The sequence below is a fragment of the Acinonyx jubatus genome, chromosome B1 (assembly GCF_027475565.1).
Source record: "Acinonyx jubatus isolate Ajub_Pintada_27869175 chromosome B1, VMU_Ajub_asm_v1.0, whole genome shotgun sequence".
In the NCBI taxonomy this organism is placed as follows: domain Eukaryota; kingdom Metazoa; phylum Chordata; class Mammalia; order Carnivora; family Felidae; genus Acinonyx; species Acinonyx jubatus.
The window spans coordinates 1,295,105-1,307,891 of NC_069382.1; the positions used below are offsets into that span (position 1 = coordinate 1,295,105).

General features: G+C 60.7%; 1 protein-coding gene across 7 annotated transcripts in view; it reads left to right on the forward strand.

Annotated features, from left to right (window-relative positions):
* Positions 1-12,787, forward strand: part of ARHGEF10 (Rho guanine nucleotide exchange factor 10) — a 111,964-nt gene that overhangs the window by 82,352 nt on the left and 16,825 nt on the right. For all 7 annotated transcript variants that reach the window (XM_053216214.1, XM_053216212.1, XM_053216213.1 and 4 more), the window contains 4 exons: positions 2,142-2,263; positions 4,177-4,263; positions 8,217-8,407; positions 8,913-9,070. In XM_053216214.1, coding sequence (XP_053072189.1) covers positions 2,142-2,263; positions 4,177-4,263; positions 8,217-8,407; positions 8,913-9,070 — 558 coding nt within the window. The remainder of the gene's footprint in view (positions 1-2,141; positions 2,264-4,176; positions 4,264-8,216; positions 8,408-8,912; positions 9,071-12,787) is intronic.

Sequence of the window (12,787 nt, forward strand, 5' to 3'; positions counted from 1 at the left end):
ATTGTAACAAAACATTGACATCAGCTGAGACTGCCAGCACTCGCGATAAAGGCCCATGAGTCTGTGGCCCGGGAGTCGGGAGTCGGGTCTGGGTCTAGCCGTGGTTCCCCCTCCCTAACCTGGGAGAAAGTATAGGGTGGCACCGAGTAGTCACTCAACAATCCTGCAGCAGAAAAAGGAAGTCCTGTAGTTTGATCCGAGACAAGTTGACCTCATGGTTACTTTCCTGCTCCTTTGTCCAAAGCCTTGCTGTCTTTCCATCCACGTTATCGGGCAGACCTCTCTCTCTAGGCCTGCGTAGGGAGATGTGTGTGACTCACACACACGGGTCTGTTGCTCAGCTCACGCTGGATAGTGCGTGCGCGTGCACACGTGTGTGCAGTTCTCTTTGAGACGTGGTCGTTAAATGAAAATTAGACACAGAAGGGAACTGGGCCCTTGTGGTGCTCTCGCCCCCGGAGCTGTGATGACTGAAGCGCCCTCGCCCCGCGTGAGCCCCCCTCCTTCCTGAATAATCTAATGCTTCATCAGGCCAGGCTCCTCAGCAAGTCCACAACCCAGGAAACGGCCCGCTCCCTGAGGAGTGAGCTGAACCTGGAAACGAGCTCTCTGTGTCTTTAAGAGCTTTCATTAAGAGCCCAGAGCTGAGATGGGCAACTTGGTCTATAGCAAAATATGTCCTCGTTTCCACTTTTTTTTTGTCCCATACTGTTGTCCCGTTGTCAAAAACCCTCTCGCTGTATCTGTGGTATTTGAATCTGGACATTTCCGTTGCTTAAAAAAAAGGGGGATCAAGAAAAACAGCCTCAGGTGCTTTACAGGTGACATCTCTCAGCCCTTTGCGCCAGCGCGGTCACGGGGAGCACACCGGAACGCGGGACGGACGTGCTTTCTCAGATAAAGCAGCGAACATACTGCTTTTCCCTTGAGGAAAGATTGTGCTGTTGTCCAGAGATGAATGTTTAGTTCTGCTATCCCCTGCAGGGCAGGAGGCCCGAGTCTGGGGTCCATGCGCCCAGGGCAGGAGGCCCAAGCCTGGGGTCCACGCTCAAGAGAGGAGGCCCGAGTCTGGGGTCCACACGCCCAGGGCAGGAGCCCGAGGCTGGATCCGCATGCTCAATGTGGGGGGGGGGGGTGGCTGAGCATGGGGTGCGTGCGCGCAGGGCAGGGGAGTGGGGGTTGAGCATGGGGTGCGTGCGTGCAGGGCAGGGGCAGGGGCTGCCGAGGGCAGGGGTGGGCTGAGCATGGGGTGCGTGCACGCAGGGCGGGGGGGGGCTGAGCATGGGGTGCGCGCGCAGGGCAGGGGAGGTGGGGCTGAGCATGGGGTGCGTGCACGCAGGGCGGGGGGGGGCTGAGCATGGGGTGCGCGCGCAGGGCAGGGGGGGTGCTGAGCATGGGGTGCATGCGCGCAGGGCAAAGGAGGGGGTGCTGAGCATGGGGTGCGTGCGCGCAGGGCAGGGGGCCCGAGCCTGGAGTCCGTGCTCAAGACAGGAGGCCTGAGCCTGGGGTCCGTGCGCTCAGTGTGTGGGTTGGGGGGCGCTGAGCATTGGGTGCATGCGCTCAGGGCAGAGGACGGGAGGCTGAGCATGGGGTGCATGTGCACTGGGTGGGGGGCCCCGAGCCTGGAGTCTGTGTGCAAGACAGGAGGCCTGAGCCTGGGGTCCGCACGCTCGGCGGGGGGGGGGGGACTGAGCATGGGGTGCATGCACGCAGGGTGGGGGGCCCCAAGCCTGGGGTCTGCGCGCAGGATAGGAGGCCTGAGCCTGGGGTCTGCATGCTCAGTGCAGGGGAGGGGGGCGCTGAGCATGCAGTGCGTGCGCACAGGGCAGGGGGGCCCGAGCCTGGAGTCCGTGCTCAAGAGAGGAGGCCCAAGTCTGGGGTCCACGCACACAGGGCAGGGGGCCCGAGTCTGGGGTCTGCCCGCAGGATAGCAGGCCCGAGCCTGGGGTCTGCGCGTGCAGGGTGGGGTTGGGGGGCTGAGCCTGGGTTATGCACGCAGGGCAGGGGGGCGGCGAGCCTGGGGTCCACGCACACAGGCGGGGGCGGGGGGGGAGGGTGGCCCGAGCCTGGGCTCCACAGGGCCCCCAGGAAGCTGCTGATGGCTCAGCTGTCCTTCCCCATTCTCTCTGACCTGACCACAGAGGAGGAGAACCACATGGGCTGGTTCTGCGTGGAGGATGACGGGAATCAGATTAAGAAGGAGAGACACCCCCTCCTCGTGGGACACATGGCAGTGACGGTGGCCAAGCAGCAGGAATTCAAGGTGACAGGAGGGTGGACCGGGAGACAGGGCCCACTGTCTATGTGCCCTCTTGGTCTGGGTGGGGACAGCGCCCCATGTTGTCACCCCAAGTCAACTACGGTTTCCCCTTCTCCATGGCTGTGTGGCGGGGAGCCAGTTAGGATCATTAGAGCACGAAGGCGAGGCCTGCCTTTCTGCTCAGCCGTCGGCCTGGCGCTGGGGCTTTGTCGTGCATCTGACCTCTGCAGGGCACCCTTAGTCCTCCCAGGGCACACGTCTCAGACCTGTGGGCTCAGCTGCCCTTGGCTTGGTGGCATCCAGGTCCCACTGTAGGTCACGGTCAGTGGGTCACAGAGGGTGGCTTCCAGTTCCCACAGTGGGTCACAGTCAGTGGGTCACAGTCAGAGGGCGGCCCCCAGTTCCCACAGTGGGTCACAGTCAGTGGGTCACAGTCAGTGGGTCACAGTCAGAGGGCAGCCTCCAGTTCCCACAGTGGGTCACAGTCAGAGGGCGGCACCCAGTTCCCACCATGGGTCACGGTCAGTGGGTCACAGTCAGAGGGCGGCCTCCAGTTCCCACAGTGGGTCACGGTCAGTGGGTCACAGTCAGAGGGCAGCATCCATTTCCCACAGTGAGTCATGGTCAGTGGGTCACAGTCAGAGGGCGGCACCCAGTTCCCACAGTGGGTCACAGTCAGAGGGCGGCATCCAGTTCCCACAGTGGGTCACGGTCAGTGGGTCACAGAGGGCGGCACCCAGTTCCCACAGTGAGTCACGGTCAGTGGGTCACAGTCAGAGGGCGGCCCCCAGTTCCCACAGTGGGTCACGGTCAGTGGGTCACAGTCAGAGGGCGGCATCCAGTTCCCGCCGTGGGTCACGGTCAGTGGGTCACAGTCAGAGAGCAGCACCCAGTTCCCACCGTGGGTCAGGGTCAGTGGGTCACAGTCAGAGGGCAGCACCCAGTTCCCACAGGGGGTCACGGTCAGTGGATCACAGTCAGAGGGCGGCACCCAGTTCCCACAGTGGGTCACGGTCAGTGGGTCACAGAGGGCGGCACCCAGTTCCCACAGGGGGTCACGGTCAGTGGATCACAGTCAGAGGGCGGCACCCAGTTCCCACAGTGGGTCACGGTCAGTGGGTCACAGAGGGCGGCACCCAGTTCCCACAGGGGGTCACGGTCAGTGGATCACAGTCAGAGGGCGGCACCCAGTTCCCACAGTGGGTCACGGTCAGTGGGTCACAGAGGGCGGCCCCCAGTTCCCAAAATGGGTCACTGTCAGTGGGTCACAGAGGGCGGCCTCCAGGTCCCACCGTGGGTCACGGTCAGTGGGTCACAGTCAGAGGGTGGCATCCACTTCCTACAGTGGGTCACAATCAGAGGCCTCGTGTTTGCCTGAAGGGTCGCACACTGTTTGCTGAAGCTAGTTTGGGTCGAGGGGCTGTTTTGTTCATGGTCCTGTGCTGCCTGTTGAGGCACCACAGCGGGTGTCTTCGGGGACATGTGGATGTGTCCTCCCGTGAGAAACAAGTAAAGACATTCCTGCTTCCTGGTCTCAGGCCAACACCTGGGTCTGGAGCCTGGGCCCCCTGCGGCTCCCCAGGGAGGCGGGCTGGCAGGCAGAGGGCAGGACCGTGCGTCCGCATGCCCACACCACCAGCATCCGGGACGCCGCAGCCGCCTGTGCGCCCCAAGACGTTTGCAGCATGTCCTGGGGTCCGAAGATACTCAAGTGATGACCCATGTGGCTCCTTAGAGGGTTGCCTCCAAAAAGCCGATTTTAGTCTGTTTTTTTCCTCCCATTCTAATCTCTAATACGTAATCACCTGCGGTTTTTGTGTCTCAGTGTCAGAAGTCTCATCCGCTCAAGGTACCGTGGCATCTGGACGCCACCTGGTCCTGTGTTAAATGTGGGCATTTGATTTTATTCCCGCTAGATCGAATGTGCCGCCTACAATCCTGAGCCCTGTGTGAATAATGAGGTTCAGCCGGATTCGTCGTCCACGGCGCACGGTTTTCTGTGGGTAAGACGCGCTGCGTGTCTTTAATGCGGGTCCCTGAAGAATCAGGGTCCATGGGCCGCGTGACGAGAAGCCATAGGTTTGAAAGGTTCAGACTTGGTACGCCTTCTCGCTGCCCGCGTGTCCTGGGCTGTGTTTATAAACACGGAAGTCATGGACCAGGAGAGGGGACTGAACACTTTCAGGAAAGATGTGTGAGTCTCCCTGCCTTTTCTTTCTCATCTAAAACTTTACCAGGGTAGATTCAACCAACTTAACGAATGTGGGAATTTAAATATTTCTTCAGTTAAATCGCACGAGATTTCTTTTTTCCCTGTCCAAGCCGTTGCTGGCTTCTTTACACTGGAAACTTAGTAGTTAATTTGTTCCAAATGAAGTGTTGCATTTGGACTACGTTGCAGTTGAAGCGGGGTTTCTGGTTCCTGCACCCAAAGTGCGTCCCCATGCACTGTGTTTTGAGGTCTCCTGTGCCCCGCTCCCTACGCTCCCCCGACGGGCTCCTCCCCGACGGGCGCCCTGCTGTCTTACAGCTCCGAGGTGCCCAGCGCTCAGGCGACCTCTCCTGCCCCCAGCCAGCGCCTCTGTGTGGTCAGTGGCCTCCCTGAGTGGGCAGAAGGGGCCGCCTCACTAACGGGCTGTTCTGTGCACTCAGCCACCGAGGGTGGGACGGGCTTATCTCCCTAAGGTTTTTGAACGTTAAGAGAGTTTTCCCACCAGTCCGACGTGGAATGGGTACCTCACTCCCTCTCCTGGTCGCACCCCGCCCCTGCCGGTCAGAGCAGGGCCAGCTGGTGGCACCGTTCGCCTGGAAGGCTGTCCGAGCAGGACGCTTATGTGAGCATGGAGACATCTCAGGAGGGGTCAGGGGAGTGTGGCAACATTTGCAAAGCCGGTGCGAAGGACAAAGGGTCTGTGAAGCCTAAACACCACCTACCCGGCCAACTTTCCCCTCCAGGACCTCGCGAGCTCTGTGGGGTCAGTTCTTCGAGAGCAAGATCCCACTCTTTCCCACTTAAACAACAATTTAAGTTGGGGGCGTCCGGGTGGCTCAGTTGGTTCAGCGTCCGACTGGCTTGGGTCATGATCTCGTGCTTCAGGAGTTTGAGCCCCGCATCGGGAGCCTGGAATCTGTGTCAGATTCTGTGTCTCCCTCTCTCTGCCTCTCCCCCACCCACACTCTGCGCGTGTGTCTCTCTCTCAAAAGTAAAAATAATAAGTAAACCAACAGTTTAACTTCAAATTGGAAACGAAGTTTGCCGAGTGTGTTCAGTGACCCAGCAGATAGGTTCGTGGGCCTCCCCGCGGTGACACAGGTGTCACAGGCGCCCGCACACGGCCTCGCACGCGAACGCTGGTGACCACGTGGGGAGGTGTTCTGACGCTGCCTCGTCTCAAGCGCTCGTTTTCCTAGGTGAGCGTTAGTGTTAAAGTGCTGAGACTCGGTATTCATGTACTTAGGACTCAAGTGGTGCCTGAGCTGGCCGTCACCTGTGTGGTGCTGGGGACGCGGGTTTTCAGGGATGGAAACACGAATTGTAAAAAGCTGAAACCCCCCTCCTGTTACGAGAATTAACGGGAAGAGTAGCCCCGTGAGTTGAAGAGAAATGTGCTCTGACGGCAGATTGTTTAGGCGCCCCCGACCCTCTTAATCGCGCCGGCCCTCGTGGGCATGTCGGTTCTCTCGTTGCCATGGAGTGTCAGGCCTCCGCGTGCTGTGGAAGCTCCCAGTGCACCTCCCCCCCCCCACCCCTGCCTCAGATCTGAAGCTGCTGTGGAAGCTCCCAGTGTACCTCCCCCCCCCACCCCTGCCTCAGATCCGAAGCTGCTGTGGAAGCTCCCAGTGCTCCTCCCCACCCCCAACCCCTGCCTCAGATCCGAAGCTGCTGTGGAAGCGCCCAGTGCTCCTCCCCCCCACCCCTGCCTCAGATTCAAAGCTACTGTGGAAGCGCCCAGTGCTCCTCCCATCCCCACCCCTGCCTCAGATCCGAAGCTGCTGTGGAAGCTCCCAGTGCTCCTCCCCACCCCAACCCCTGCCTCAGATCCGAAGCTGCCTTGGAATCTCCCAGTTCTCTTCCCCCCCCACCCCTGCCTCAGATCTGAAGCTGCTGTGGAAGCTCCCAGTGCTCCCCCCCAACCTCAGATCCGAAGCTGCTGTGGAAGCTCCCAGTGCACCTCCCCCCCCAACCCCTGCCTCAGATCCGAAGCTGCCTTGGAATCTCCCAGTTCTCTTCCCCCCCCCACCCCTGCCTCAGATCTGAAGCTGCTGTGGAAGCTCCCAGTGCTCCTCCCCCCCCCCACCCCTGCCTCAGATCCGAAGCTGCTGTGGAAGCGCCCAGTGCTCCTCCCCCCCACCCCTGCCTCAGATTCAAAGCTACTGTGGAAGCGCCCAGTGCTCCTCCCATCCCCACCCCTGCCTCAGATCCGAAGCTGCTGTGGAAGCTCCCAGTGCTCCTCCCCACCCCCAACCTCTGCCTCAGATCCGAAGCTGCCCTGGAATCTCCCAGTGCTCCTCCCCCCCCCACCCCTGCCTCAGATCTGAAGCTGCTGTGGAAGCTCCCAGTGCTCCCCCCCAACCTCAGATCCGAAGCTGCTGTGGAAGCTCCCAGTGCTCCTCCCCACCCCCAACCCCTGCCTCAGATCCGAAGCTGCCCTGGAATCTCCCAGTGCTCCTCCCCCCCCCACCCCTGCCTCAGATCCAAAGCTGCTGTGGAAGCTCCCAGTGCTCCCCCCAACCTCAGATCCGAAGCTGCTGTGGAAGCTCCCAGTGCTCCTCCCCACCCCCAACCCCTGCCTCAGATCCGAAGCTGCCCTGGAATCTCCCAGTGCTCCTCCCCCCCCCACCCCTGCCTCAGATCCAAAGCTGCTGTGGAAGCTCCCAGTGCTCCCCCCCAACCTCAGATCCGAAGCTGCTGTGGAAGCTCCCAGTGCACCTCCCCCCCCAACCCCTGCCTCAGATCCGAAGCTGCCTTGGAATCTCCCAGTTCTCTTCCCCCCCCCACCCCTGCCTCAGATCTGAAGCTGCTGTGGAAGCGCCCAGTGCTCCTCCCCCCCACCCCTGCCTCAGATCCAAAGCTGCTGTGGAAGCTCCCAGTGCACCTCCCCCCCCACCTCAGATTGGAAGCTGCTGTGGAAGCTCTCAGTGCTTCTCCCCCGCCATCCCTGCCTCAGATCCGAAGCTGCCTTGGAATCTCCCAGTTCTCTTCCCCCCCCCACCCCTGCCTCAGATCTGAAGCTGCTGTGGAAGCTCCCAGTGCACCTCCCCCCCCACCCCTGCCTCAGATCCGAAGCTGCTATGGAAGCTCCCAGTGCTCCTCCCCACCCCCAACCCCTGCCTCAGATCTGAAGCTGCTGTGGAAGCTCCCAGTGCACCTCCCCCACCCCCCACCTCAGATTGGAAGCTGCTGTGGAAGCTCTCAGTGCTCCTCCCCGCCCCATCCCTGCCTCAGATCCGAAGCTGCTGTGGAAGCTCCCAGTGCTCCTCCCCACCCCCAACCCCTGCCTCAGATCCGAAGCTGCCCTGGAATCTCCCAGTGCTCCTCCCCCCCCCACCCCTGCCTCAGATCCAAAGCTGCTGTGGAAGCGCCCAGTGCTCCTCCCTCCCCACCCCCACCCCTGCCTCAGATCCAAAGCTGCTGTGGAAGCTCTCAGTGCTCCTCCCCCCCCAACCCCTGCCTCAGATCCGAAGCTGCCTTGGAATCTCCCAGTTCTCTTCCCCCCCACCCCTGCCTCAGATCCAAAGCTGCTGTGGAAGCTCCCAGTGCTCCTCCCCCCCATCCCTGCCTCAGATCCGAAGCTGCTGTGGAAGCTCCCAGTGCACCTCCCCCCGCCCCCCACCTCAGATCCGAAGCTGCTGTGGAAGCTCCCAGTGCTCCTCCGCACCCCACCCCTGCCTCAGATCCGAAGCTGCTGTGGAAGCTCTTAGCCGCTCCTCTCTCCCCCACCCACCCCTACCTCAGATTGGAAGCTGCACCAGTCAGATGGGCCAGATCGCCATCGTCTCCTTTCAAAGCTCCAGCCCCAAAGTCATCGAGTGCTTCAACGTGGAGTCTCGGACGCTGTGCATGGTGTTCATCCCTGCGGAACCCGGGGTCGCGGCCGGGAGGGCGCCGGGCGTGCCCACCATCTGCCTGGGCACTGAGGAGGGGAGGTGAGCCCCGCGTGCCGCTCCGTGACGAGGAGCCGGACGGTCACCTGCTCCATCTGTTGGGTGACACTGCGTGGCGAGAGTGGCTGGGGTTGCTGACCTTTGACACGGCCAGCAAGTGCGCCCGTGCTGCCTGGCGCTTCCCCTGACGTGTTTCTTCTTATCCCTGATTTCAAAAGTACCTTTCTCTTCACGTTTTGGGAAAAACACGGCCAGAGTCTGTGCTGTAAACATATTGAACACAGACACCTTTTAAAGGAAAGTTAACATGGTTTTCCCGATACGAAGTTTTAAGGTAGATTGAAAGAAGTAATTTTTTAAAATCTGTGTAACCCAGACCTTCTCCTTTAAAATGAAGCGAAGGGGACTGAGAGGCAGCAGCGTTTCTGCCCAGGGCGGGAGGAGGCGGGAAGGGCTGGGGCGTCGTCACGAGCACTTTGTGATGAGATGAGGCTGCCCTTCCTTCCAGAGCAAATGCACTGACAAGGTTTGCGTTCTTCTCTCGAAGCATCTCCATTTACAAGAGCAACCAAGGCTCCAAGAAGGTGCGTCTGCAGCACTTCTTTACCCCGGACAAGTCCACGGTCATGAGCCTTGCCTGCGCGGCCCAGAGCCTGTATGCCGGCCTGGTCAACGGGGCCGTGGCCGTCTACCAGAAGGCGGAAGGTAATTGCGTCTGGGCTGTGTGTGCGTCTGCGCAGCCGGTCTCGTGGCCGTGTCCGGGGATTTGCTGTGGAGTGAGCTGTGTGCTTCTGGGTCACATCCCCGCCAGCGCTTACCCCCACCTGTCCCGGGCACGTGACTTCCCAGCCCCGGAAGGAGCACCCCAGCCGCACAGGCGGGAAGCTGTTTCAGAGGACGGTCTCCTGGTGACCCCTTAGCAGGCCGCCAAGGACCTTCCTCTGTGTGCGTCTGTCTCCCCGCAGCCACGATTCTGTCCCCCGGCCCCGCAAGGCTCTCTTACCCGGGGGAGGGGGGGCACTGCAGGCCATCCGGGTGAGCGGCTATGCGAGGTTGTCACCAGCCCACCAGCCCGGCCATCGTCCCTCCTCCTCAGGCTCCTTCTCTTGTCACAGGCTTGGCTGAGCATTCCAGTGGGTTCCGGTGACAGCAGAGGGGCCGGTGGGCGTCTCTTCCCCGGGGCCCCCGGGGCCCCCGGGTCCCCCCGGGCTGCAGCTCTCAGAGGCAGAGGCAGGGGGCCTTGTGTCCACACCTGCTCCTGCCAGTACTGATCTGACGGATTGTCGCCCCTTTGCGGAAGCTCTTGTTCTCAGGGGCTCCTTCTCACCTCACCCCTGGCTAGCAGGGGTTACATGGACATGTGGGATTGCCGCCCCGGGGCCTCAGCACTAAGACGTCGTGTCTTGGCTGGCTCGGGCGCCATAGCAGATGCCACAGAGCGGGGCCTGAGCAGGGTGTGGCAGCGGGTCCCTGGGGAGAGTCGCTTTCTGCTGTGGAGGGCGCCTCCCCACCGCGGGACAGGGTCCTCACGCGGCGGACGGAGCACGCGCTCTGGGGCGTCCCCTTCTTGCAAGGGCGCTGATCCTGTCACGGGGCCCCACCTGACACGGTACGTGTGAGTGCTCAGCGCCCTACCTACCCTTCCTCTGCCCAGTCCGGGCGGTTTGCACATCCTGGCTGGTTTTCATGGCAACTGGGCAGCCCCGTGTCCAGTTGGGTCCCCGACGAGGAAAAGTAAAATGGCAAATTTATCGGAAGGGTTGAGTGAGGGAAGCCAAGGGCTGAGGCCCCTTAAGGAATGGGGGTTGCCTGGCCCCCCTGGGTCCTTTCTGTTCCTGATACCTGCCTGCCTGCCTGTGGTCCGCCCCGGGATCCCCCACCCTGGCTCCTGCCTTCCTGTGGTCCACCCTGGGAATGCCCCCCCCCACCGGCACCTGTCTGCCTGTGGTCCACCCCGGGAACCCCCCCCCCGCCCCGGCTCCTGCCCGCCTATGGTCCACCCCGGGAACCCACCCCCACCCGCCCGGCTCTGCCACCTGTGGTCTACCCAAGAACCCCACCCCGCCCAGCTCCTGCCCACCTGTGGTCCACCCCGGAAATACCCCCCCCCCCAGCTCCTGCCCACCTGTGGTCCACCCGGAAACACCCCTCCCCCCCCCCAGCTCCTGCCCACCTGTGGTCCACTTCGGGAACTCACCCCCACCCCCGCCCTGGCTCCTGCCCGCCTGTGGTCCACCTCGGGAACCCCCCTCCCCCGGCTCTGTACTGGGGTCAGTCACCATCTCAGGGACAGTCTGAGCGTTGGCTGGTTCAGGGGACCCTGAGCTGGTCACCAGCAGCTGCAGATGGGCACAGGTCCTACTCCTCACGCCGGGGGGGCGAACAGAACAGTACCCAGAGGTGAACATAGCTCTCAGGGCACCCAGAGAGCGCTGGGGGTGCTGGGGTCAGAGTTGTGTGCGGGAAGGCCGTGGAGCCAGCCTGGAGGTGCCCGTCCTGTGGAGCTCGGCCAGGGGGCCGGGCCGCTGCGGGACCCCGGGAAGGGCGCAGGCTAGAAAGGGCAGGGAGCAGGGGTCTGTGCCCCTCCTGAGGGCGGCCGAGGGCCATTAGCGGGTTTGTCTGTCTTTGTCTGACCTGTCTCCTACGTTACAAGCAGTAGAATTTGCTCATTTTCTATGGCCGAATGATATTCCGTTGTATGTATAGCACATCTCTGTCCATTCACACGTTGGGGGACACTTGGATCTTCTCCGTGTCTTGGCGATTGTAAATAATGCCGTGTGAACATGGGGCAGACGGGCTTTTTCAAATTACTGTTCGCGTGTCCTTCGGGTAAGAGCCCAGAAGTGGGGCAGCTGGGTCGTAGAGTAGTTCTGTTTCTAATCTCCTGAGGAGCCTCCACACTGTCGTCCAGAGCGGCCGCACCGGTTTGCATTCCCACCAGCTGTGCACGAGGGTCCCCCTTTCGCCGCATCCTCGCCAACACCTGTTGTTTCTTGTGTCTTTGATGATGTCATCCTCACAGGTGTGGAGCGATGGCCCATTGTGCTTTCACTCCATTTCTCTGATGATGTGTGGTGCTGACCACAAGTTCACGTACCTGTCCGCCGTCTGAATGTCTTCTTTGGAGAGGTGTCTCTTCCCCACCGTCGTGTTCTCTGAGGGGTGACGATGTGCCTAGCCGGAGGGGGAAAGGCTGCTTCTCAGCCAGGCACTGCTGCAAGCATCTGACTTTTCAGGGCATTCGAAATCTGGAAAGTTCTGTAGGAAATTTCCAGATTTTTAAGTGTGGGTTCGAAATGTCATTGGCATGGGTTTGCACCCAGCTTGGTTGCACAGCCTGGTTGAGGACTCAGGTCTGGAGGGAAGACTGCAGAAAGAGGCTGTCCCCAGACGGGTGGCGTGTCAGCCGGAGCTGAGGCCCGCATCCCAGGGACCGACATTGTGCCCTCCCCATGGCCCTCAGAGGACTTTGTGCACGGGATCTGTAGAAGGAGTGACTTAGGGGGTCGGAAAACAAAGTTCAATTGTTGGAAGTTAGTCCCAAACCAAAATAACTTGGCAGCAGGCGTCTTGATTCGGAGCATGTGGCCACATCGGGGGGCAGGCCCCGCGGGGCAGGGGCAGCAGGGATCCACAGCCCTGCTCCCTCGGTCCCGTGCGAGCGTTGGGGAGAATCGCACCTCAGCTCGGAGCCTCTGTGATCCCATCGAAGTGGAGACTGCGGGGTCTCAAAGGGCTCTGAGTCCCGGATGAAAAGGCCCGTGTGCTTCTGTGTGTATGTATGTGCACGTGTGACTGCTAGTGAGCGTGTGCTTGTGTGTGCACGCATGTGTAACTGCGCGATGACACTCCGGGTCCAGTGCGGATTTTACAAATGATTTTACAGGTCATTGTCCACGGGAACCAGTCATTGTCCTGCAACATCTTTTGCCTTAATTGTAGCATAAAAGCATCTCCACTTAAGTTGAATTACAACTTGAAAGTGTGCCATGGAATTCAGAACCTGCCTGGTTGCCTCCTGGTGGTTGCACAACCTCAGCTAAAGTTATTCATAAAGAGGGATTGGATTAAAAGTTTCAGTGCTTCAGATCTAGAACACAGAAGCCAGAACTCGGTTCGGAACCAAGACTGTGCCCTCGCCCCTGAGCAAAGCTCTGTTTTGATTAGGAAGCCAGAGGCACTGGTGGATGAACCATTAAATGCTTTCAGGCATAGGGGCGCCTGGGTGGCTCAGTCAGTTAAGCGTCTGACTTCAGCTCAGGTCACGATCTCACGGTTCATGGGTTCCAGCCCCGCGTTGGGCTCTGGGCTGACAGCTCAGAGCCTGGAGCTGCTTGGGATTCTGTGTCTCCCTCTCTCTCTGCCCTTCCCCCACTTGTGCTCTGTTTCTCTCTGTCTCTCAAAAATAAATAAATGTAA